This window comes from Narcine bancroftii, chromosome 13, assembly GCF_036971445.1.
Source record: "Narcine bancroftii isolate sNarBan1 chromosome 13, sNarBan1.hap1, whole genome shotgun sequence".
Taxonomy (NCBI): Eukaryota; Metazoa; Chordata; class Chondrichthyes; order Torpediniformes; family Narcinidae; genus Narcine; species Narcine bancroftii.
The window spans coordinates 77,178,795-77,203,906 of record NC_091481.1 but is presented as its reverse complement, the minus strand read 5'-3'; the positions used below and the strand labels follow the sequence as shown (position 1 = coordinate 77,203,906).

Sequence of the window (25,112 nt, the reverse complement as noted above, 5' to 3'; positions counted from 1 at the left end):
AAAGAGGGGAATTCCTCCACTACTACAGCACAGTACAGGCCCTTCAACCCTCAATTTTGTGCCGACTCATATCTTAAAAAAACTCTTAAACCCTCCCAACCCTGTAACGCTCTATTTTTCTTCCACCAATGAGCCTGTCTCAACCTTTTTCTTTCTACTCACCTCCCACTTTAAGTAATCCCTATGCCATTGGTGCTCTGTGATTAGTAAAGGATTGTTTAAGGTGGGATGTGGGTGGGAAGGGAAGGTTGAGAATCACTGCTCTAGACCCAATTGCTACTGAACTATTTGGCTTGAGAAAAATGGTCATTGGGCCATTTCCTTTGGAGTTCTGAAACTGTGCACATAACGAGTTAATGAGGTACGATTAAAACAGTGGGTTTCGACCTTTTTCTTTCCACTCACACACCACCTTAAGCAATCCCTATGCCATTAGTGCTCTGTGATTAGCAAGGTTGAGAACCATCATCATCGTCATGGCCCATCCCTTCGCAAGCGAAGATGAACACGGTGCCTTGTAGCCCTTCAGCCCTCCCAGAACTTTGGTTCTGCTTCCCATGGAGCTGTAGGCACCGTGCGCCAGGGCAAGGACTTGGAGGCCAGTGCTGGCCCAGGACAAACACCTCCCTCTAGGTCCCACGCCACTGGGCCTGGCGGAGTGCGAGGCACGACAGCCAGAGTGACGCGGGATTGCCCTGCAGTGGTTCTGTTCCAAGACCCGTGCTCACAGGCCGTTGTCCTTACGGATCCTTCGCCCACCTAGTTTGCCGCTGCAGACCGCTAGTGAAACCGTTTCCCGCGCTCTGTTGCAGCTGGCCAGCCCCTGCTGCCAGACTGACATGCTATTTGCCCAGTGGTTGAGAACCACTACTCTAATATCTCCCTTGAATGTCCCACCCATTACCTTAAAGCCATGCCCTCTTGTATCGAGCAATGATGCCCTGGGAAGGAGGGGCTGGCTGTCCACTCTATCTATTCCTTTTAATATCGTGTTCACCTCTATCATGTCTCCTCTCATCCTCCTTCTCTCCAGAGAGTAAAGCCCTACCTCTCTTAATCTCAGCTCATAAGGCACACTCTCTAAACCAGGTAGCATCCTGGTAAATCTCCTCTGCATCCTTTCCAATGCTTCCACGTCTTTCCTATAATGAGGCGACCAGATTGAGACAGTTCTCCAAGTGACGTCTAATCAGAGTTTTGTAAAGCTGCATCATTACCTCACGGCTCTTAAACTCAATCTCTCGACTTATGAAAGCCAACATCCCATAAGGTTTCTTAACTTCCCCATCTGCCTGTAAGGCAACTTTCAGGGGAACTGTGGACGTGGACCACATCCTGGTAAATTTCCTCTGCCCCATCTTGATAGCTTCCATAAACTTCGTGTAACGAGGCCTTTAGAATTCCCAGCCATCAATTCACCCTTCCCAACTCTTACATGCAACAATATCGGGCTTGTTTAGCTGAGAGATGGCAGAAAAGGGATGGGCCGAGTAGCCTCCTGCTATGCAGCATCCTGCCCAGATCCTCTGGTCAGGGTTGAAGCAGAAGTTGCAGGAACTGGTTCCAGGGAGCCTGCCCACGTTGTTTAGTCAAACCCTGCACCGTTCTCAATGGCTTTGATCTGAAACAGTTGTTAACGCTGATCGCCCTCACAATTTGCTGCTGGTACCTGCTTTGTCTCTTCGGAGGCAATAATAATGATTTTTTTTTCTTCTGAAATTCCTTTCACGTAATGAACACCAGAGAGACAAAGCTAGACACCATAGATGCAAATACCAGACACTAGTCAGATGTCAGTGGTGCTTCTGTGAGTTAGACGACCCCGAGCGCAACCCTGCTAAATATTTCAGCATGTAAAGCCCACAGTGCATAGCACAGGTCTGCTTTAAATCAGAATCTATTTATACAAACATTCTTAAAGGGGAAGGCCACTGAACCACACTAGCCCTGTGGCGCTGAACACAGTCAGGGAGAAATGGATGTTCTTAGAAAGTAAGGGTGGTTAACTGGGTGTAACGTCACACAAGGTCAAAATACCCACTCTGGCTCAAGTTATTTCATGTCTCTCCATCCGTGTTACATCCCCCATCCCCTCTCTGGTCCTCTACACCCCTCCCTTTCTCTGTGATACTCTCCGGTCCTCTACACCCATTCCAGTCTCTGTAATACCCTCTGGTTCTCTACCCCCATCCATGTCTCTGTAACCCCCTCCGGTCCTCAACACCCATTCCCGTCTCTAACCTCCTACAGTCTCCTTCACCCCTCCCTGTCTCTGTAACTCCCTCCGGTCCCCTACACCCCTCCCTGTTTCTGTAAACCCCTCCATTCCTCTACACCCTTCCCTGTCTCTGTAACTCCCTCCAGTCCCCTACACCCCTCCCTGTCTCTGTAACTCCCTCCAGTCCCCTACACCCCTCCTTCTCTGTAACCCCCTCCAGTCCCCTACACCCCTCCATCTCTGTAACTCCCTCCAGTCCCCTACACCCCTCCTTCTCTGTAACCCCCTCCAGTCCCCTACACCCCTCCCTGTCTCTGTAACTCCCTCCAGTCCCCTACACCCCTCCTTCTCTGTAACCCCCTCCAGTCCCCTACACCCCTCCATCTCTGTAACCCTTCAGTCCCCCACACCCCCCTGTCTCTGTAATCCCCATCCAGTCCCCCACAACCCTCCCTGTCTCTGTAAACCCCTCCGTTCCTTTACATCCCTTCCCTGTCTCTGTAACCCCTCTCCAGTCCCTTTCATACCTTCCTGTCTCTGTTACCCCCTCCGCTCCCCACACCCCTCCCTGTCTCCGTAACCCCCTCCAGTCCCCTACACCCTTCCCTTTCTCTGTAATCCCCTCCGCTCCCCAGGCCCCTCCCTGTCTCTGTAACCCCCTCTGCTCCCCACGCCCCTCCCTGTCACTGTAACCCCCTCTGGTTGCCTACATCCCTCACTGTCTTTGTAACCCTCTCCGTCCCTACACCTTTCCCCACCTGTGTACGTCCCCTACACCCCTCCTCACCTTTGTAACCCCATCCATTCCCTACTCCTCTCCCCAAATGCGTAACCCCTTCCGTCTCCTACATCTCACCTCTGTTACCCACTCTGCCCCTATCCCCACTCTGTAACCCTACTCCTCTCCCCACTGCGTAACCCTCTCTGCCCCTGCATCCCTCCACACCTTTGTGACCTCTTCGTCCCCTATGTATCCTCTCTGTCCTCATATCTCTGTGATCACAATGGTCCTTAAGCCTTTCCCCACCCTGGAACCCCTGCTGATCCCCCAATACACTCTCTTTGTAGTAAAACACAAAATTCAGCCTATACTGTAATTGAGTAAAAACCCAACCTGGAGAAACTCAGCAGGTCAAACAGTGTCCTTTACATAGCAAAGATAGATATCTTGATGAAGGCCTCAAGCCTGAAACGTTGGTTCTGTATCTTTATCTTTGCTATATAAAGGACACTGTTTGACCTGCTGAGTTTCTCCAGCGATGGGTTTACTCTCTCTCTCTCTCTCTGAAACTCCTTTTGGTCTCTATCCCCCTTCCAATGTAATTCCCTCCACATTCCTCCGTGTCCCTTGAATGTAACCTTCTGACATCGCCTTCAGCTGACAGTACCCTGTGGACTGGAATGCCCTCCCATTCCCAGTGCACCTCCTTCCTCACTGACCCCCACCCCCGACATCTCCACACATGGCCAGATCTCGTTAGGCCATGCTCCTGCGATGTTATACCCTGCTGAAGGTGCCCCGTTGATGAACGAGTTGCTACGCCAACTACCCAATAATTGCTTTGAAGACGAGTGAAGAGCTTAGGGAGAACGGAGACAAAGGCTGAGAAATGACTGACTGTGCTGGAAGGTAAGGCGAAGACTGAAGATTGGATCGGAACCCAGGTTGACAAGACAGCTTTAGCCGCACTAGGCCAAAGATTTGTGGCCTGGGAGATCGAGAACTCAGAGGATTTGTCCAGTGCTTGGGGACCTGGCCTGACCGGGAAATTGGGGGCTTCTCACAGTACCAGGTGGGGGGGGGGGGGAGGGGGATGCCATTTGGAAAGATGGAGACAAATGGGAGATCAATGTTTAGTGTGGGCAGGGTCTGAGTCCCACTGGGAAATGAGGGAAGAATGGTGCCTGGGTTCTGAGCAGCTGGCAAGGATGGGGCCTGAGGGGGTGGTAATGTGGGTGGGGTTGGTGGCGGGAAGAGGGCATCGGAGGCAGTCGCTAGTTGCCACGGTGCCGCTAAAGCCTCACTGGTGAGTGAGCACCATTAAGGATCAATGTGAATTTGTCATCTTGCCCAGGAACTGATGTCATTTGGCACGTCTGAATGAGAAAGGGTGTCGGGGCACGCAGTTGGACCTCAGCAGGAAGGGGCTTGAAAATAAGACTGTGCTCAAATGGCCAGACATCCACTGGGAAGAGGAAGGTTCAAAACTAAACATATCAGATGGTAATCAATACAGCCAGAGGGATCCCAGGATGGCGAGGAGTGAGCGGGAAACTCTCCTGTGGGAAGAGGTCGAGAGCGGAATATCAGAGACAGGAGTGAGACACAAAAGTCTGCAGACGCTGTGATTATAGTCAAAATACAGAAATGCTGGAGGAACTCAGCCGGTCTTGCAGCGTCCAAAGATATAGAATCAACATTTCAGGACGGAGCCCTTCTTCAAATTACCCTGAGGAAGGGCTCAGGCCTGAAACGTCGGTGATAGACCTTTACCTCCTCTGGACACTGCGAGACTGGCTGAGTTCCTCCGGTATCTCTGTGTTTTAATATCAGAGAAAGGGGAAGGGATAAACGTGAGGCAGGGAGGGAGAGAGACAAGAGAGAGAGAGAAAAAGAGGGGAGAAAGGCGCTGCCTATAAGGATTTTGCACGTTCTCCCCGTGCCTGTGTGGGTTTTCCCCGGGGGCTCTGGTTTCCTCCCACCGTTCGAAACGCACCTGGGGTTGAAAGTTAATTGGGCGCAAATTGGGGGGCATGGATTCGTGGGCCGAAATGGCCTGTTACCATGATGTGTGTCTAAATTTACATTTAGAAATAAAATAAATTTAAATTTAAGGGGTAGAGAGAGAGAGAAGAGAGAGGGAGAGACAAAGAGAGAGAAAGAGGGAGAGAGGGAGAGAGACGAGAGCAAGAGGGAGTGAGAGAGAAAGAGGAGAGAGCTAGAGACAAAGAGAGACAAAGAGGGAGAGAGACAGACAAAGAGAGAGAAAGAGGGAAAGAGAGAGAGAGGAGAGAGCTAGAGACAAAGAGAGAGAAAGGGGGAGGGGGAGAGAGAGAGAGAGAGAGAGAGAGAGAGAGAGAGTGGAAAGAGCTAGAGACAAAGAGAGAGAAAGAGGGAGAGAGAAAGAGGGAGAGGAAGAGAAAGAGGGAGAGAGAGAGAGAGGGAGAGAGGAGAGAGAGAAAGTAAGGAAGAGATGAGTGGAAGAGAGAGAGGAGAAGGAAATGGAGAGGGGTTGAGAAAGAGGGGGAGAGGTGGGGAGGGATATCACCCCTGCTGTGGGCAGGTGGTCTGCCAGTTGAGGGGCCGCTGATGAAGAACGTTGCAGGGAGGTAGGCAGAGTGTGGGACTGCTCTGAGCCGGTACTGACTCAATGGCCATGTGGCGGCTTTCTGATTTGAAGAGAGGAATATCAGAAACCCTGGAATGAGTGGAGGGGGCAAATGGGCTGTTTCTGTGCTACAGATATCACATAATTCATGAATCCCAAAGCCCCCGGGGGGGCGGGGTGCGAGATGATGACTTAGAACCTACCATCCAGCCCCACGTTACACAGCACATCATCTTCCCCAATCAGAATCAGGGGTGCTTTACAGCAGCAGGTATTGTGCAGAACGGGGCGCAAAATGACTATAAAATGAACAAATTACGGAAATACAAGATTTTTAAAAATAAATAACTTGTGCAAAACAAAGAGTGAAGTAGTGGCAATAGGTCCGTAGAGCTTTCTGGCTGGTGGCATCACTGGCTGGTTCGGAGGTGCCAATGCAAACGACTGGAAAAGACTACAGAGGGTTGTTAACTCGGCCTGGGACATCACAGGCCGTCAGACTCCACTCTGTCGAGGACGTCTACAAGACGCGGTAAATCAAGAAATCCTTGAGGACCCCCAGCACCCAGGCCGCGCCCTCTTCACTCTGCTACCTACCATCGGGCAGGAGGTCCAGGAGCCTGAAGATAAGCACCCAGCTGCACAAGGACAGCTTCTTCCCCTCCGCCATCAGAGTCCCGAACGGACAATGACCCGCAGACATTGCCTCACTTCCTCTTGTTTTTTTTTTTTTGCATTGATTTATTTATTTTTAAGTGTAATTTATACCAACACTTGCACCGCCACGCTGTCGCAGAACAATACATTTCACGACAAGCTCATGACAGTAAATTCCGATGGGTGCTGATGGCGGAGGGGAAGAAGCTACTTTTGTAACAGCTCACGCACTCTGCCTGTTCTAGCCTCGTGCCTCGCTGAATTCAATGGTAAACAGGGACAGGGGGACCAAACGCAGCGGGGGAAGGAGATGCCTATCGCCATCAATTGTTGACAACCACATAGTGCCCTTGATGTGGTAAAATGTCCTATCACAGGAGAGACAGCAAAATCTGGCGTAGAGCGAGACAGGTGACCAAAATGTCAGTCACAGTCTTTATGGAAGGAGAAAGGCCATGAGCTTTCATTTTAACATAATTTAGACATACAGCAAGGTTACAGGCCCTTCCAGCCCACAAGCCCGTGCCACCCAATTACACCCAATTGGCTTACAACCTGCGTATGTTTTGAATGGTGGGAGGAAACCGGAGACCCCAGGGGAAACCCACGCGGACACGGGGATAACTTACAGACTCCTTATGGGCAGCGCGGGATTCAAACCCAGGTCGCTGATGGTCTAACAGCACCGCCCCAACAGCCACGCCAACTATGCTGGGAAGGAATTCTGGAGCAGCAGAAGGCGTGTGGTGGGGGGGGGGGGTGGTGGGGCGGACATCAGGGAGGTGGAGAGCAGGGATCCGGGGGTGAAGGGGCTGATGGAGGTCGGGAGGAAAGTGGGGGGGGGGGGGGGGGGGCGAGGACAGGGAGATCTTCATTCTTCCGGTTCAAGTCATCAGGAACCCTGTCGCAGGCCAGTCGCGTCACTAGGGTATTGTGTCACCCAGTGCGGTAACTCACAGTGCTCCACCCCCACCTCCCCCCAACCCCGCCATGGACCTTCTCTCGTACCAGACCATACAGAATCCTTCGTGATGTTTTTTGTACTAATGTTACTGGTGAATCGTAATTCCCACATATCACTGAATGTCATGCAAAATTAAAATTACACCTTTAAATTACAATATCATACGCACAACAAGAACGAAAATAACAGCGCTTGCTGATGGCGCGTGCAGACGGAACCATGTGATTCGAAGAGTCGTTGTCATTGGGTAATAATGACAGCTCTGACCGGAGTGCATTAGAAGGTTCAAAAAGTAAACGAGCATCGGGCTTTAGCCTTGTACACCTAAGATGGGCTTACAAAAAAGGTTTCTGTTGTTATATCTAACTAAAATTTATTAAAAATAATTAATTTCTGCTGAAACACTGCATAAAAATTTTATAGACAGTCATTTTGGGGTCAGGACCTCTGATGGTGTAACCTGGTATGGACCGCACCCCCCCAGGGACGCCAGTACTGCAGGTCACCGAGTACAACTGGGGGAGGGAGAATCCTCATCTCAACCTCGTCACAGATACTGACTGGCCCTGTGAGGTTCCAGCGTTTTTATTTCTGATCTGTAGCATAGAACGTAGATCATTACTGCACAGATCAGGCCTTTTGGCCCACGAGGTTATGCTGACCTACAAAATCCCGCAGTAATCTCCTCTTAAAAAGAAACAAAATCATTTAAGCATACATCCGCTGTATGTCGGCTGCAAGCTGACCAACTGAGCAGCTGCGGACTGACTGGATGACACTCTCGCCTCTCGAGGCAAGAGGTTGTGGATTCAAAACCCTCTCCAGAGACCAAACTCCCAGTGGGTTCCCCACTGCAGAACTGAGGGAGAGCTGCACTGTCGGCAGAGCTGTCTCTCGGACGAGGTTAAAACCCCCTGCCGCACTTCCGGATGGGTGGGAGTGGTCCCATGTCTGCCATTTCAAAGGTAAGCGGGCTGGGGGAGGGGGCAGTGTTCTCTCTGGGGTCCTCTCTTCCATAATCATCCGTCAGCCATGTCGTGCATCTGATGTTACATGACTACTGTGCTTCCATCCTTACAACGGTGACCCCACTTCACAGTTGTGACAGGCCTTACGTAAATGCACAGTGAGGTATCGAGCAGGGCTGCTCTCAATATGGTGCAGTTCTCCACCAGAGAATGTGGCAGTAAGAGCTCGGAGATCCAAGGGCTTCCTCACTCCTTCAGATTCAGATTTATTGTCAGAGGTATATACATGACATCACATACACCCCGAGATTCCTTTGTCCTACGGGCACAGCAGAATTACCACTAATTGGTAGTGCAACAGTGTAAACATGTAAACAAATAAAATAACTGTAAATAGATAACGAATATAAACATACTGACTGAGCAAATGACACAACGAGTCACTGATTGAGTTTGTCGTTGAGCAGTCTGACAGTGGAGGGGTAACAGCTGTTCCTGAACCTGGTGGTGTGAGTCTTGTGGCCCCTAGACCTCTTTTCCTGATGGCAGCAGTGAGAACACAGCGTGTGCTGGGTGGGGTGGATCCTTGATGTTCGCTGTTGCTCTCCGATGGCAGCGTTTCCCATAGATGTTCTCGCTGGTGGGGAGGGTTTTGCCTGGGCTGTGTCCACTACTTTTTGGAGGGCTTTACGCTCAGGGGTTTTGTTGTCCCCAGACTGGACTGCAATGCAGCCAGCTAGCACACTTTCCATCACATGGCTGTAGAAATTTGCCAGGGTTTCTGGTGTCATCCCGAACCTCTGCAAACTCCTGAGGAAGTAGAGGCTCTGACGTGCTTTCTTCATGATGCCTTTAGTGCGTTGAGTCCAGGAAAGGTCGTCCGAAATATTGACTCCCAAGAACTTAAATTTGCACACCCCCTCCACCTCTGATCCCCCGATGATCACTGGATCGTACACCTCCAGTTTCCCTTCCTGAAGTCAACAATCAGCTCCTTAGTTTTGGTGACATTGAGTGCGAGGTTGTTGTCGGTGCACCGTCCAGCCAAGTTTTCAATCTTTTCAAAGCAGACAGGGGTCAGAGCTGAGACCCTTTCCTTTTGCTGCCCTCCCCTCCTTCCCATTTCCACTGCGAGTGGCCCCTCTGCACACCTCCCCCCCCCACCCCGCCCATTCCTACATTCCATCTCTGCTCTGAGACACCCTGCTGGGAGAGAGACACCACCCAATCTGCTCCTCCCTCCCTCCCATCCTCACAAACCTAACCCCACCTCACTCCACTGCTTCTGAGTCAACGGCGATGATGTGGGTGTAAGGGATGGGGGGGTGGGGGGAGGTGGTGGAAGAGGGGGGAGTGGTAGAGGGCCCGAGCAAAGATAAAATGACTTCACAAGGTGAAACTCACCAGAGCGCCCACAATCCGCACAGGATATGAGATCTTCAGGAAACCCTGTCTTCTTGTTCCCAGAGGTCCCACCCAGACAGAAATCGCAATAGGTGTTCGGGATGATGGTTCCGTCGGGAGCCTTCCTGGCTGGGGACATTATGCAAGAATCAATATGAGGGAGAGAGATGGGAAAAGATACCTGCTTTAGCAGCCCGATCTGGGTCCAGGCTGCGCCCTCTGGATCAAAAGGGTAGCCCCCTGGTCGCGTACAAGCCATGCCTGTCGCCGGCCTTAAAGGGACAGCGCCCCACTGTGAAAAGTTATTAGCGAGGTCATGTGCAAGTCTACAAATCTCTGATGAGACCACACTTAGAGTATTGAGTTCAGTTCTGGTCACCTCATTATAGGAAGAACGTGGAAGCTATGGAGAGGGGGCAGAGGAGATTTGCCAGGACGTGGCCTGGATTGGCGAATGTGCCTTATGAGGCAAGGTTATCAGACCTGGGACTTTTCTCCTTAAGAAGGATGAGATAGAGGTCTACAAGATGATGAGGCACAGACAGGGTGGACAACTAACACCTGTTTCCCAGGGCAGGAATAGCAAACACCAGAGGACGTGTGTACAAAGTGAAGGGAGGGAAGTTTAGGGGAGACATCAGGGGTGTTTTTCTACACAGGAAGTTGTGGGCGCCTGGAATGCCTTGCCAGGGATGGTGGTGGAGCTGAAACATTAGGGGCACTTGAGTCTCTTAGACAGGCACATGGAGGGAAGAAAAATAGAGGGTTACAGGGTAGGGAGGGTTTAGTACTTTAGATATGGGTTGGCACAATATCGAGGGCTGAAGGGCCTGTTCTGTGCTGTGGCATTCTATGTTCACCGCCCCAACCCCCCTTCCTAACCCCCAGTGAGTGGCTCAGGTCTGTTTCTTCCCTTCCCCGGTCTCGAGGTGAGGCCAAACCTTGCCCCAACCCCCATCCCCACACACACACACACACACACACACACACACACACACACACACACACACACACACACACACACATACACCTCCCACCCCTCTCCAAGGTCTAGAGCACAGAGGTGTGAAACCGGGGCATGCTGTTCCATGCGGGGGCTGAAGGGGGGAGGGGTTTGTTGGTGGGAAGCTGCTCTGTTGCAATGCCACCCCATTCACGCCCCCCCAGCCCCTCCCCGAGATTGTCCCCAAGGCTAGAATCACCCAGCCCACAGATCGTTCCAGCCTCGACCACAGGTGCTGCACTTGGGAGCTTTGGGGTGCGTGGCAGCAAGGCAGGAGATGTGAAAGGCGCTATCGAAATGCGGTTCTTTCCTTTGGTCAATGTAGCAAAGTGGTGGTGGTGAGTGATGGGTATGTAGGGCATTGGGGATAGGACCATAATAGATAGGAGCAAAATTAGACCATTTGGCCCATCAGGCTTGGTCCGCCCTATGGAATCGCGGCTGATGTATTTTCCTTTTCAACCCCATTCTCCTGCCTTCTTCCCATAATCTTTGAGACCCTTACTAATCAAGAACCTACCCAACGGCTTGGCCTCCACAGCCGACTGCGGCAACAAATCGCACCGATTCCCCCACCCTCTGCCTGAAGAAATTTCTCCTCGTCTCCGTTCTGAAGGGACGTCCTTCTCTCCTGAGGCTGTGCCCTTGGGCCTGGGACTCTCCCATGGCCAGAAGCACCTGCTCCTCATCCACTCCAGGGCCGTGTGCGAGCTGCGTTGAAGAGAACGTGCCTCTGCGGGGACTGTCGGATCCAGTGGAATTGAGAGCATCGGCACGCAGCCAGGGATCCTGGAAATTCGATCCCAATCCCAAAGTAGGTGCCAGCTCTGAAGGATCATTTTCGAGCCCCCGGTCTTACAGTTGCTGCTTTGTAGAAGGTGCTTCAGTCCTGTCAGAGGCAGATCCTTCCAAGCCCATGTGTAGAAGGGCCGTGAGCCGTCACATCCCTGCAAGAGACCCTACAGTGTTGCCTCGCACCGATCTTTCAAGTCAAGTTTATTGTCATCTGACTGTACACTACATTCTCTGGTCCACAGTGCAAAACACGCAAACGCACAACCAGACATAACACATGTACCAACAAACAATAAATATGCAGGACAAGTATTTTATCTATACAAATAAATGCTTTGTAAATATGAGAGTCTCAGATGGTGAGAGTGAGCCGTTCCTTTGGTCATTCAGCGTTCTCACTGCCCGTGGGAAGAAGCTACTCCTCAGCCTGGTGGTGCTGGCTCTGATCCTCCTGAATCTCTTCCCCCGATGGGGGTCCTCAATGATTTTGCGCACCCTCTTCAGGCGACGACCCTAGTAGATCGCATCCATGGTGGGGGGAGGAGGACAATCCAGTAATCCTCTCTGCCACTGTGGAATTGTCCTCCGATCCATTCCTCTCTCAGCCGACAGAGTGGATGGCAGCAAGGAGTTCTTCGCCCGTGGAGGCGGGGGGGAATGCCTGGAGACACCCAGCCAACCTCCTCTCCTTCTGGTAAGACCTTCTTCCATCCATTGTTGTCCCTTCCTCGTCACTGGAGCCAAATCCTGGAACCCCCTCTGGCAGAGTGCATGGACACCTTCCCCAGAATGGAGTGTGCCGGAACTTGCACTGAGTTTAGACTCAAGATTTATTGTCAGGGTACTTACAAGACATCACAAACAACCTTGAGATTCTTTTCCCTGTGGGCGAGGCAGAGTTACCACTTATTACTAGTGCAAAAAAAACTGACTCAACACACACGTCATCAAATAAAGAAATGTAAACAAACTGGCTGTGCAATAGAGGGGTAAAAAATCAATAAAGTGCACAAGTCAGTGTCCTTAAATGAATCCACGATTGAGTTTGTCGTTGAGGAGTCTGATGGTGGAGGGGGAGCAGCTCTTCCTGAACCTGGTGGGTGCGAGTCTTGTGGCACCGATACCTCTTTCCTGATGGCAGCAGCGAGAACAGAGCGTGTGCTAGGTGGGGTGGGTACCGTAGACATTCTCGATAATGGAGGGGTAGCAGTTGTTCCTGAACCTGGTGTTGCGCGTCTTGTACGTCTTTCCTGATGGCAGCAGCAGGAACAGAGCGTTTAGCATCCCGTAACAAACATGGCTAGAAACAACATTAAAGAGGCCACTCAGCCCAAGTGGTCCATGCTGACATTCTGGACAAGACGTTAAACCAAGAGCTGGAGGCCTGTGATTCTGAATGGGCGCAGTATTCTTGGGGGTGTGCTGGTCGTAATGGTATCCTTCAGCTTGAGTACATGTACCTGGTCATCCTCAACACATTGCCGTTCGTGGGGACTTACTGGCTGCAGGTTGGCTGCACCAACAAGATGTTCTGGTACAGGAGCCATAGACAAACACACAATGGTACAGAAACAGCTTCTCACCCTCCTCCATCACATTTCTGAATGGACAATGAACGTATAAAATTCTGCAGACACTGTGGTTGAAGTAAAAACACAACGCTGGAGAAAACACAGGTCACAAAGATAAGAATACATAACCAATGTTTCGGGCTTGAGCCCCTTCGAGGTGTGAGAAAAATGTTGGCAGTTGCTTGAACGAAATGGTGGTGGGTGGAGGGGCAGGGGGAGGAGAACTGTCCCTCGAAGCTGTGCGCGTGTGCGCACACGAACACATTTTGCAAGCAGCGCCCAAAGGAAATTAATGTGCGCACACAAGGTTAATTATCTAAAATAAAGTAGTTCAAAGAATAAAATATTAACTAAATCCATTACTTCGTAGAATGCAATCATACTTGTAAGATATTAAAACATGCCAGTAGATTTATTAGCTGTGAGAGATCAGCTGGGCCAAAACGATCTTGAAACAATTTCAAGTTTACATTTGCACAAGGCACCCAGACTTTTGTCACAGGGAAAAGATTCGCACAACGTAAAATTTTTGCACACACTGGCTACTAAAAATTAGAAGGAACATTGGCAGGAGATCATAGGTGGATCAGGGAGGGAAGGCTCACCAGCAAACAAGGGGGGGGGAGGGGGGGGTAATGGCTCTGTGAATGGAGAGGGAAAGGGGTGGGGAACTGAGGATGGGGAATTCCATCCGGTTGGAAAGCGCCCAGACGGAAAATCAAGTGTTGTTCCTCTAATTTAGGGGTGGTCTTGGTTGGACCGCTTCTTTCACACTCATGTTTTTTAAATAAATGTTACTTATAGCAATGTTGAGTCTGTGATACTGCCACAAAACAGCATTTCTTAACGCGTTCATGATTCTGATTCTGGGACGGTGAAAGCACAGCAGAAGGTCATGGTCCGACAGAGTGCCGAGGGGACAGGTTGCATCACCCCATTCCCTGCCCTGCATGCTAACAACTCAGCAGTGCTTGACGGTGGGTCGCACAACGTTTGATGAGATGGAGGGAGATTACCCTCCCCAATTCGGCCCCAGACATGCTTTATCATGTGAAGTTGTTCCAAACAGAATTCTTCACAAGTGGGGATAAATTGTGACAATTCCTCAGGTTATTCACAAGCAAGAGGAGGTGCTTTAATTTTTTTTTAAATATAGCACGGTAACAGGCCATTTTGGCCCACGAGCCGGTGCCGCACAATTTACACCTAATTGACCAACAAATCGCGGTATGTTTTGAACAGTGGGAGGAAACCAGAGTTCCTGGGGAAAACTCAAGCAGACACGGGGAGAACTCTTTACTAGACAGCGCGGCGTCCGATTGCTGGTGCTGTAAAAGCATGGCGCTAACTGCAAGACCAACTGTGCCGCAAATGGGATACGAGTTACTTTATACTTGCACACACTCCCTTTAAGAGACCTAGACACAGGGACTGTCTTGGAGGAGGGTGTGTCACCAAAGACTCGAAAACTACAGGTGCACCGTGGAGAACGTTCTGGCTGGTTGCATCACCATCTGATATAGAGGCGCCAACTCTCAGGGCAGAAAAAAAAATCTCCAGGGGGTTGTCAACTCGGCCTGCGCCATCGCAGGCACCAGCCTTCACTCCCTCGAGGTCGTCTACAAGAGGGGGTGTCTTAAGAAAGCAGCCTCTATCTTCAAGGACCCCCACCACCCAGGCCATGCCCTCTTTACCCTGCTACCATCGGGGAAAGGGGTACAGGAGCCTGAAGATGAGCATCCAGCGGCACAAGGACAGCTTCTACCCTTCTGCCATCAGATTCCCGAATGATCAATGAACCACAGACCCTACCTCACTTCTTCCTCTCCTTTTGCACCAATTTATTTATTTTTAAATGGGATATTATGGAACTGTAATTTCTAGCTAATTTTGTACCTGTAATACTGCCTGAAAACAACAAATTTTGTGTCACGTTTGTGACAATATTCAGATAGTTATTGAAGAGACAGCTTTACATTACCATTCCCCTCACAGAGACCATCGTGAAGTGACATTCTCACCTACCAAGAGAAAAATCACAGACAGCTTTCACTGAGCTGACGAACATTTCGGGATGAATCCAAGCTTTCAACCCCCACCGTCCCCCCACACCGCTGACACTGGTTTCAACAGGATAGAAAATAAATGACACGAGAACCATTTCATACGGCCACCGTCAGAGTTTATTGGCAATAATGTGGTGAAATGGATCAACAAGGTTGGCTGATGGCACAAAGGTAGGAGTGTTGTGGACAGTGAGGAAGAGTTTCAAAGCTCGCAGAGGGATCTGGACCAGCTGGAAAGGGCCAAAAAATGGCAGATCGAGTTTAATGCAGACAAGTGTGAGGTGATGCATATTGGAAGGGCAAACCAAGGTAGGAGATGCACAGTAAATGATAGGGTGCAGAGGAGCAGAGAAATCTGGGAACATTGCGACGGATTATATCATATTTTATATTGTATATCGATATGTTTTTGGAAGAGTTAGATGGGGGGGGGGTCGTTTTAGTGTAGGTCACAAACAAACACAAATACTTCATAAAACAGATCTAATTTGAAATGCCAGAGCTCTGCTCAGGCCAGACAGTCCAGGCTCTGGGTGCCTTTGTAAAAACTTTGAAGAATGCCTATAAGGACTTCACAGGTAGGTGTTAATTGGATGTGCTGTGAAGTAATGGATTATTATTTTGAACGGACTCAGAAGATTGGGTCCAGTGCTGCAATCTGTCTGGATGCAGTCTGCTGTTCTAAGAAGGTCATGTGGTTTTGCAAGGAGAGAGAGAGTGAGAGAGAGAGAGAGAGAGAGAGAGAGAGAGAGAGAGAGAGACCAAACAGGCTTTCTCTAAGAGAGAGAGAGGGAGAGAACTGGTTTCTGCAGCTGACAGCTGGTTTAAAAACCTCATTTTGAAGACGGTTTGTACGTTCTGAGTTCAGTCTGTTCAAAACCCCCTGTGGTCCTTTCAAGAAGAAATGGCTGGCTAGAGTGTTTCACCTGAAATAAGGGAAACAAAAAGGAACTCTGTGGTTATCATTTGGAAAACCCTGATGGGGCAGGTTTCTTCAGCAAGACACTGAAGTGACTGAACGGAGGGAAGCAGTTTGTGTGCGTCCAACGAGCAACAAACCTCTCTCCAAAACCAACTAGAACCTTCCTGAGTGGTAACCAATTATTTTTAAACACCAGAGCTTGGTGAAAATCCATAAATGTTAAATTCTATGCACAGTATAAGAATTGCCTGATACCAGTGAACTTGGAGGAGTGAGAAGTGAGATTGGACTGTGAATCAAAGAACTTCTCTGAATTTGCACATACATTACATACATGTGCGCTTAGAATTAGAGGGGGTTAAGTTAATAGTAATAAGTTAAAGTTTGATCCTGTTATTATGTTTAAAGAAAATTAAAAATGACTTTTATTTAAGTAACCATTTGTCTTGATGAATTTCTATTGCTGCTGGATTTTGGGGTCCTCTGGGCCCATAACAATACAAATACATTATTCCCTGAAGGTGCTGACACATTTGGACAGGGTTGTAAAGAATTGTTTTGGTATCTTAGCCTTCATAAATCAAAATATTGAGTATAGGGGTTGGGATGTTATGTTGAAGCTGTTTAAGACACTGTTAAGGCAAAATTTGGAGTAGTGTGTGCAGTTCTGGGTGCCTAACTACAGGAAGGATATCAATAAAATTAAAAGCGTGCCGAGAAGATTTACTAGGATGTTGCCAGGACTTCAGGAGTTGAGCTACAGGGAAAGATTAAACAGGTTAGGACTTTATTCCATGGAGCAAAGAAGAATGAGGGGAGATTTGATGGAGGTTTACAAGATTATGAGAGGTACAGACAGAGTGGATGTGAATAGGCTTTTTCCACTTAGATTGGGGGAGATAAATATGAGAGGTCGTAGTAGGTTTAGGGGGAACATTAGGGGGAAGTTCTTCATTCAGAGTGGGGGGAGTGTGGAACAAGTTGCCATCTGATGTGGTGAATGCAGGCTCCTTTGTGTGCTTTAAGAGTAAATTGGATAAGTCCTGTTCTACGGAAACTGCCAAAATGTTTGGCCTGGAAGTCAGCCTGAGGTCCTCCATCAGCCAGCTCCCCACCATGACCACCAGACCCCCAACATCTCCATCGGGCACACAGAACTCAAAACGATCAACCAGTTTACCTACCTCGGCTGCACCATTTCATCTGATGCAAGGATCGACAAAGAGATAGACAACAGACTCGCCAAGGCAAATAGCACCTTTGGAAGACTACACAAAAGAGTCTGGAAAAACAACCAACTGAAGAAACACACAAAGATTAGCGTATACAGAGCCGTTGTCATACCCACGCTCCTGTTCAGCTCCGAATCATGGGTCCTCTACTGGCATCACCTACGGCTCCTAGAACGCTTCCATCAGCGCTGTCTCCGCTCCATCCTCAACATTCATTGGAATGACTTCATCACCAACATCGAAGTACTCGAGCTGGCAGAGTCCGCAAGCATCTAATCCATGCTGCTGAAGACCCAACTGCGCTGGGTGGGTCACGTCTCCAGAATGGAGGACCATTGCCTTCCCAAGATTGTGTTCTATGGTGAGCTCTCCACTGGCCACCGAGACAGAGGTGCACCAAAGAAGAGGTACAAGGACTGCCTAAAGAAATCTCTTGGTGCCTGCCACATTGACCATCGCCAGTGGGCTGATATCACCTCCAACCGTGCATCTTGGCGCCTCACAGGTCGGCAGGCAGCAACCTCCTTTAAAGAAGACTGCAGAGCCCACCTCACTGACAAAAGACAAAGGAGGAAAAACCCAACACCCAACCCCAACCAACCAATTTTCCCTTGCAACCGCTGCAACCGTGCCTGCCTGTCCCGCATCGGACTTGTCAGTCACCAACGAGCCTGCAGCAGACGTGGACATACCCCTCCATAAATCTCCATCCGCGAAACCAAGCCAAAGAAAGAGGATAGGTACATGGATGGGCTGGAGGGTTATGATATGGGAGCAGGTCAGTGGGACTAGAGGGTTGATGGTCAGCACAGACGAGAAGGGCTGAATAGCCTGTTTTCTGTGCTGTAGCATTCTCTTTTCTTCTCTTTGGCTTGGCTTCGCGGACAAAGATTTATGGATGGATGAAACAAAATTATCAGGAAAGGTCCTCCTCTCCCTGAATGAAGACAAATTGGGTGGTTTCACCGGTGGGCTCTTCTCACCCAAAACCCCAGACCTTATGGTAGCTCCAACTTGGGGGGGTGGAGGGAACTCCCCAAGTAAGATCGTGGTAGGCACGGTGGGCAGGCTGGCTCGGGAGTTAACATCCAACCTGTGTAAGAAGCTGTTAAACAGAACAACCCCTCAATGCAACATGTGAGCAAAACATGTTGGTGGCCAGGGGTGCATTGAGACTCGGGAGCGGGGGGTGTGTGTCTGCACTCCACGCGCTGTCCATTCTTCTCTCTACACCTCTCTTTTTCACTCTCTTCTTTCTGTCTCCCCCTCTCTCTCTGTTGCTTCATCAAATCATCTACCTCCTTCTCCATTCTCTCTCCCTTTCCCTCACCTAGTCAGTACTGGCTCAGAGAAGGCCCATTTCCCCACCTACACACAGGGAATATTCTTCATCGTCATGAACTGACCACCTACCCGCACCAGGTATGCACCCCTGGCCACCAACGTGTTTTGCTCACATGTTGCATTGAGGGGTTGTTCTGTTTAACAGCTTCTTACACAGGTTGGATGTTAACTCCCGAGCCAGCCTGCCCACTGTGCCTACCACGATCTTACTTCCCTCCACCCCCCCAAGTTGGAGCTACAATAAGGTCTGGGGTTTTGGGTGAGAAGAGCCCACCGGTGAAACCACCCAATTTGTCTTCATTCAGGGAGAGGAGGTATGTCCCCCCTTCCTCAGCTCTCCCACCTCTCTCCTCCCTACCTCTCTCTCTCCCCACCTCTCCTCTATCTCTCCCCCTCCATTGCCCTACCCCTCTCTCTGTTTCCTGCCTCCTCACCTGTGCCTTCCTCTCCCCCACACACCCCATGCCACGCAGTCTGATATCTTGGTCACTTTCAACGGTAGCGGCACGCCTCAGTTCAGCGACAGTGCCATCTCCTCTGTGTGCAGAGGGCCAGTGCACTGATCCTGTTGCCACAGCTTCCTGAACCTCAGGCAGTCCCTCGAAGAGAATGGCCAGAGCGCTGGAAACATTTGGCCCCATCGCTGGTCTTTGACACCCCCCCCCCTCTTTTCCCCTTGCACGCCCTTGGTGACACCCCAGTCATCAGTTGGAGGCCATGGTTGGCCCAGATTGGGTCCGGACTCCAGAAAGCTCCACCCAGAAAACTGACACAACCTCCTGCGTTATCACTGCAGACACCATATACAGTAAAATCCCTGTGATCCGGAATTCAAGCAACCGGCAAAAGAAATTGCAGAAAATAAATAGGTAAAACAGACAAAAGTTTAGAATTGGTGATTGTTGGCAATCTCAAGCAACCAGGAAATTCACTTATCCAGCATCTATCAATCACCATAGGTGCTGGATACCAGGGGTTTTACTGTACTGGGGTTTCTTCAACCAACACACCAACAGAGGTAGACGAACACAGACACACTGTCACCAATCAATACAATTATACACACAAATCCAGGTAACAAACAGTCAAAAATACACACACACACACAAACACACACACACACAAACACACACACACGCACACACGCAGAAATGTACACATACATATATTTTCTCACAAATTACAAGCGTTTACAATGCAGAAGCTGCCTACCCTGCCACATGTCCCTATCCACCAGAGAATGGACGCAGACTGGGAGATAGACCGCTTCGCTAAGCACCTTCACTCTGTCTGCACCAGTGACAGGGATCTCCCAGTAGCCAACCACTTCAGTTCTGTGCCCCACTCCCGCACTGACATGTCTGTCCATGGTCTCATGTACTGTCCAACCAAGGTCACCCGTAAATTGCTAATGCTCCATCTGGTAACTCTCCAACCGGATGGCATTAACATCGACTTCTCCGGTTTCTTCTAGACATTTCCCCCATCCCTCTGTCTCCTTTCCTCCAGCTCTCCACCCTCTTCCCACTCCATTCACAGAGCCATCCCCCTCCCCCTGTTTGCTGGTGGGCCCTCCCTTCCTTCCTTATCTACCTATGACCTACTGCCTGTAGGTTTGAGGTCCTCCCCTCCCCACCATTTTGTTCAGGAGCCTGTTCACATTTTGCTCGATGATTGGCTCAAGCCCGAAACTTTGTTTCCATTTGTTTACCTTTGCTATTGTTTGACCTGCTGAGTTTCTCCAGCATTTGTGTTTTCCTCCCCTCCTAGGATTCTGTACAAGGCCTTGCCAGTCACCATTCGAACAGATCACATCCCAAGTTCTGTTTAAACTGTGACGAAAATCAGCCCACCCACCCACTGTCCGCTCCTTCCACCACCGAAGGCTTCTCCACCACCAACCTCGAGAACCAGGGGCAGCAGGCACAGGGAAACACAAGCAGCACATTCCCCCACCACGTCAGACCATCCAGACTTGGAAATATAATCGCCGCTCCCCGCATTGCAACCCACAGCCCCAAGATGGTGGCCTTCAATCACCTTTGCCAAGGATGGCCAATTTATGATGCAGGCTTTACAGCAGTGGTTCTCAACCTTTCCCTTTCCACTCACGTCCCACTTTAAGTAGTCCCTGTGCCATCAGTGTTCTCTGATTAGGAAGGGATTGTTTAAGGTGGGTTGTGGGTGGGGAAAAAAAGTTTCAAAACCATTGTTTTAATTGTACCTCATTGACTTGTTATGTGCACAGTTTCATAACTCCAAAGGAAAAGGGCAAATGACAATTTTTCTCAAGCAAAATATTTCAGTAATAATTGGGTCTAAAGCAGTGATTCTCAACCTTCCCTTCCCACTCACATCCCACCTTCAGTAATCCCTTACTAATCACAGAGCACCGATGGCACAGGGACTACTTAAAGTGGGACGTGAGTGGAAAGGAAAAGGTTGAGAACCACTGCCTTACAGCGATGCCCACAAAAGAATAAATCAAACAGCTTCTGGAACAACAGGACGATGATTGGTCTGGTGAGAGATTTGGGGCGTATATTCTCTGATATTAATGAAGGCCAATAATTTTGTAGCTGTTTCATCAGATTATACTTGTGCAATCTGGAGATAACAAGTCAAGTCAAATTCGTTGTCATCCGAATGCAAGACTACAATCTGGCGAAACAACGTTCTCTGGCCCTCGGAGCAAAAACACAAAGACACACAACCAGACATAACATAACATAACCATAACACAACCAGGTCATAGGCATTAAATGGTAGGCTACTGAGATGTGCAGAGCAGCAAAGGGATTTAGGAGTTATGGTAAATAGTACCCTCAAGGCTGATACTCAGGTAGATGGTGTGGTGAAGAAGGCATTTGGAATGTTGGCCTTCATAAATCGGAGTATTGGATTCAAGAGTAGGGAGGTTATGATGAAATTGTACAAGGCATTGGTGAGGCCAAATTTGGAGTACTGTGTACAGTTTTGGTCACCAAATTATAGGAAAGATATAAAAATAGAGAGAATGCAGAGAAGGTTCACGAGAATGTTGACAGGATTTCAAGGTTTGAGTTACAGGGAAAGGTCGTGCAGACTAGGGCTTTTTTCTCTGGAGCGTAGAAGATTGAGAGGGGACTTGATAGAGGTGTTTAAGATTTTAAAAGGGACAGACAGAGTAAATGTGGATAGGCTTTTTCAATTAAGAGTGGGGGAGATTCAAACTAGAGGGCATGGTTTAAAATTGAAGGGGGAAAATTATAAGGGGAACATGAGGGGAAATTTCTTTACGCAGAGGGTGGTGGGGATGTGGAATGAGCTTCCGGCAGATGTGGTCGAGGCGGGATCATGGTTACATTTAAGGAAAAACTGGATCGTTACATGGATAGGAGGGGACTGGAGGGGTATGGACCGGGTGCTGGTCAGTGGGACTAGGAGGGTGGGGATTTGTTACGGCATGGACTAGTAGGACCGAACTGGCCTGTTCTGTGCTGTAAGTAGTTATGTGGTTATATGGTTATAACACAGAAAGATAAAGAATACACATGCAGGACAAGTATTCCTATATTTAAATATATAAATAAGCATTGTTTGGTGAATATGAGGGTCTCAGATGGTTAGTTGTGAGCAGTTCCTTTGGTCATTCATCCATGGGCAGAATCTGATCCTCAGCCTGGTGGCGCTGGCTCTGACCCTCCTGTATCTCTTCCCCGATGGGAGCAGCTGAGAGATGCTGTGTGTGGGGTGGAAGGGGTCCTCAATGATTTTGCGCGCCTTCTTCAGACAACGATCCCAGTCGATCATGTCGATGTGACGGGGGGAGGGATCCTCTCTGCCGCTCTTATGGTCCTGTGGATTGACATCCGATCCATTTCTCTGCAGCAACTGTACCCACACTGTGACGCAGCCGGCCACAACACTCTCAATAGGGCTCCTGTAGAAGGTTGACATAAGCTTCTACAGGAACTTGACATAAAGCATGACATAACATGAACTCGTCTTGGCCCTTTCCATCCAGCACACAGTATCTTCAGAATCAGAATTTATTGTCACGAACAAGACGTGAAATACGGTGTTTTGCGGCAGCATTATCGTGTGGCAGCCCACTACCTGCCGGTCTTTGACCCACTAACATCAGGAAGGAGATACAGGAGCATCAAAATCAGGACTGCCAAGCTGGGGAATAGTTTCTTCCCTCAGGTCGTGAGACTGACGAACAGTATCCTGTAACCGTGTAAATCAATCCAAACATTTCTATTTATTAAATAATATCTTTCTACACACACACACACACACACACACACACACACACACACACACACACATTTAAAAAACTCTCTCTCTCTCTCTCTCTATTTATTTATTTTTTATTTTTTAATTGTTACATTTAGACATACAGCATGGTAACAGGTCCTTCTGGCCCTCGAACCCGTACTGCCAAATTACACCCAATTGACCTACAATCCCAGGCACGTTTGGAAGGGTGGGAGGAAACCGGAGCCCCTGGAGGAAACCCACGCAGACAAAGGGAGGATTTACAAACACCTTACAGGCAGCGCAGGATTCGTGATTTGTGACTATGATGTGGTGTGGTCCAGAGAAACATCATTTCGTCAGGTTGTGTATGTGCAATGAGATGATAACAATCTTGAACTCAAACGGGAGACAATTGAATTAGAAGGTATCAAAGTGTGAGAGGGACGAACAGTTTAGATACTTGTTTACTCAGATTGGAGGCTCCAGGCGCCGGGGTTGATGTCAGGGTTAAGGGTCAGTTTGCTTGGACTGAAATGGGGAGAGGATCTTAAACCTCTGGATCTCCTCCCACCGGGAGTTATCGAGGTTCAAGATCAAAGGGTTTTCGGACAGGATGAACGTTGACATCAAAGGGTGGTGAACGAGGTGTAGGTGAGATACAACCACAGGAACAGTCTGAGGTGGCTCTAACCGCCCTCCAATTCCCATAAGGCATGGCAGTGCAGACAGTAGAGTGTTTTCCATACAGAGCTGGAGATTTTGGTTCAAACCTGACCGCTGAGATGGCCTGGATCTCCACCCATCCGCACGCACCCCCCGTCTCTCCTGACATCCCAAAGATTGGTTGGTCGAATTGCCCCTGACGTGGAGGTGAGGGGCAGACTCCATGGAATGTGGGGAGAATATAAAACGTGGATTCGTATAGCAAATGTGCTGGAGAAACTCGGCTGGTCTCGCAGTGTCCGTAGGAGGTGACGATATGTCACCGACGTTTGGGGCCTGAGCCCTTGCTCAAGGTAGAAGCAAAAAGCAGGCAGGCGTCTGAATTAAAAGGGTGAGGGGGAGGGAAGGAAGGGCAGGGGGAGAAGCACAGACCAACAGACAAGAGGTCATAGTTGGACATGGACAGGAGGGCTGGGGAGGAAAGGCTGATAGGGGGAAGGGGTGGCCCTGTGAATGCAGAGCCTGGAGGAAAGGAGGCAGGGGGATCTGGATAGAGAGGGAGGGATCAAGAGAGGAAAAGACCACATCACATAAAAGTCACAAATCACGAATCCTGCGCTGTCTTTAAGGAATCTGTACGTCCTTCCCGTGTCTGTGTGGGTTTCCTCCAGGGGGCTCTGGCTTCCTTCCACCCTTCAAAATGTACCAGGGATTGTAGGTCAATTGGGTGTAATTGGGCAGCATGGGCTCGTGGGCCAGAAGGGCCTGTACTGTGCTGGATGTCTACATTTAACAATTAAAAAATACATATATGTAGAAAGACATAAAGAGAGAACAAGAGAAAGAAAGAGAAAGGAACACAGAGAATGAGAGAAAGAGAAAAAGGGAAAGAAAGAGAGATAGAGAAGCTGGATGAAAGGAGTTAGGGAGAGAGAAGGAGTAAGAGAAAGTAGAAAAGATAGAGGAGAGAGGGCAGGAGAGAAAAGATGAGAACTAATCAAGGAAGGGTAGTTCCGTGAATGAGAGAAAGAAAAAAGGGGAGGGGAGGAAAGGAGAGGGATAGGGAGCGAGAGAGACAGGGAGGGACTAATGGAAACTGGAGGTCAATGTTAATGTCATCCGGTTGGAGGGCGCCCAGAGGGAAGATGAGGTGTTGTTCTGCCAATTTGGGGGTGGTCTCAGTCTGGCAGTGCACAAGACCATGGAGAGAACACCGTCAGCAAGAGAATGGGGCGGGGAACTGAAATCGGTGGCCTCGGGGAGATCCCCGCTCTTGCGGCAGGCAGAGTGGGGTCAGATCAGTGTGAATGGGTGGTCGACAGGTGCTTGAGGGGCTGAAGGGCCTGTCCCTCCCAACGAGGCCAGAAAGCCACATCCCTTGGCAATGAATCTCAAGGGAGACACCAACAAATAAATTCTGAATTGATCACCTGCTGAAGAACGATTAAAAACAAAAGGTGCGATAATTAAAATAAAAACATCTGAAACTTCTCGGTGAAGAGAAGTGAAAGCTTTGATGCCTGGCTTGTCGGAAATGCAGCTGCAGAGTCCTGGAATTGTGGGGGAAGGGGCTTATTTTTTTTTGTCGCAGATGGACAGTTTTCTTGTGCAGAGCCTGCTGTCGAATTTATAAGCCGTCTCTCCCTTTTCGCTGTGCTTTGAGGTATCATTTGCATTCAGTGCGAAATCTCCACGTTCACACTGTCTCTGGGAAAAGAAAATGATTTCAAA

General features: G+C 49.4%; 1 protein-coding gene across 4 annotated transcripts in view; it reads right to left on the bottom strand.

The window, feature by feature from the left end:
* Window positions 1-25,112, bottom strand: part of dpf1 (double PHD fingers 1) — a 66,800-nt gene that overhangs the window by 17,964 nt on the left and 23,724 nt on the right. For 3 of the 4 annotated variants that reach the window (XR_011348326.1, XM_069909866.1, XM_069909864.1), the window contains exon 8: window positions 9,541-9,669. The exons of the other annotated variant lie outside the window; for it this stretch is intronic. Coding sequence is in view for 2 of the 3 variants with exons in the window: in XM_069909866.1 (XP_069765967.1) it covers window positions 9,541-9,669 (129 nt within the window). In the remaining variant the exon portion in view is untranslated. The remainder of the gene's footprint in view (window positions 1-9,540; window positions 9,670-25,112) is intronic. 4 annotated transcript variants of the gene reach the window in all.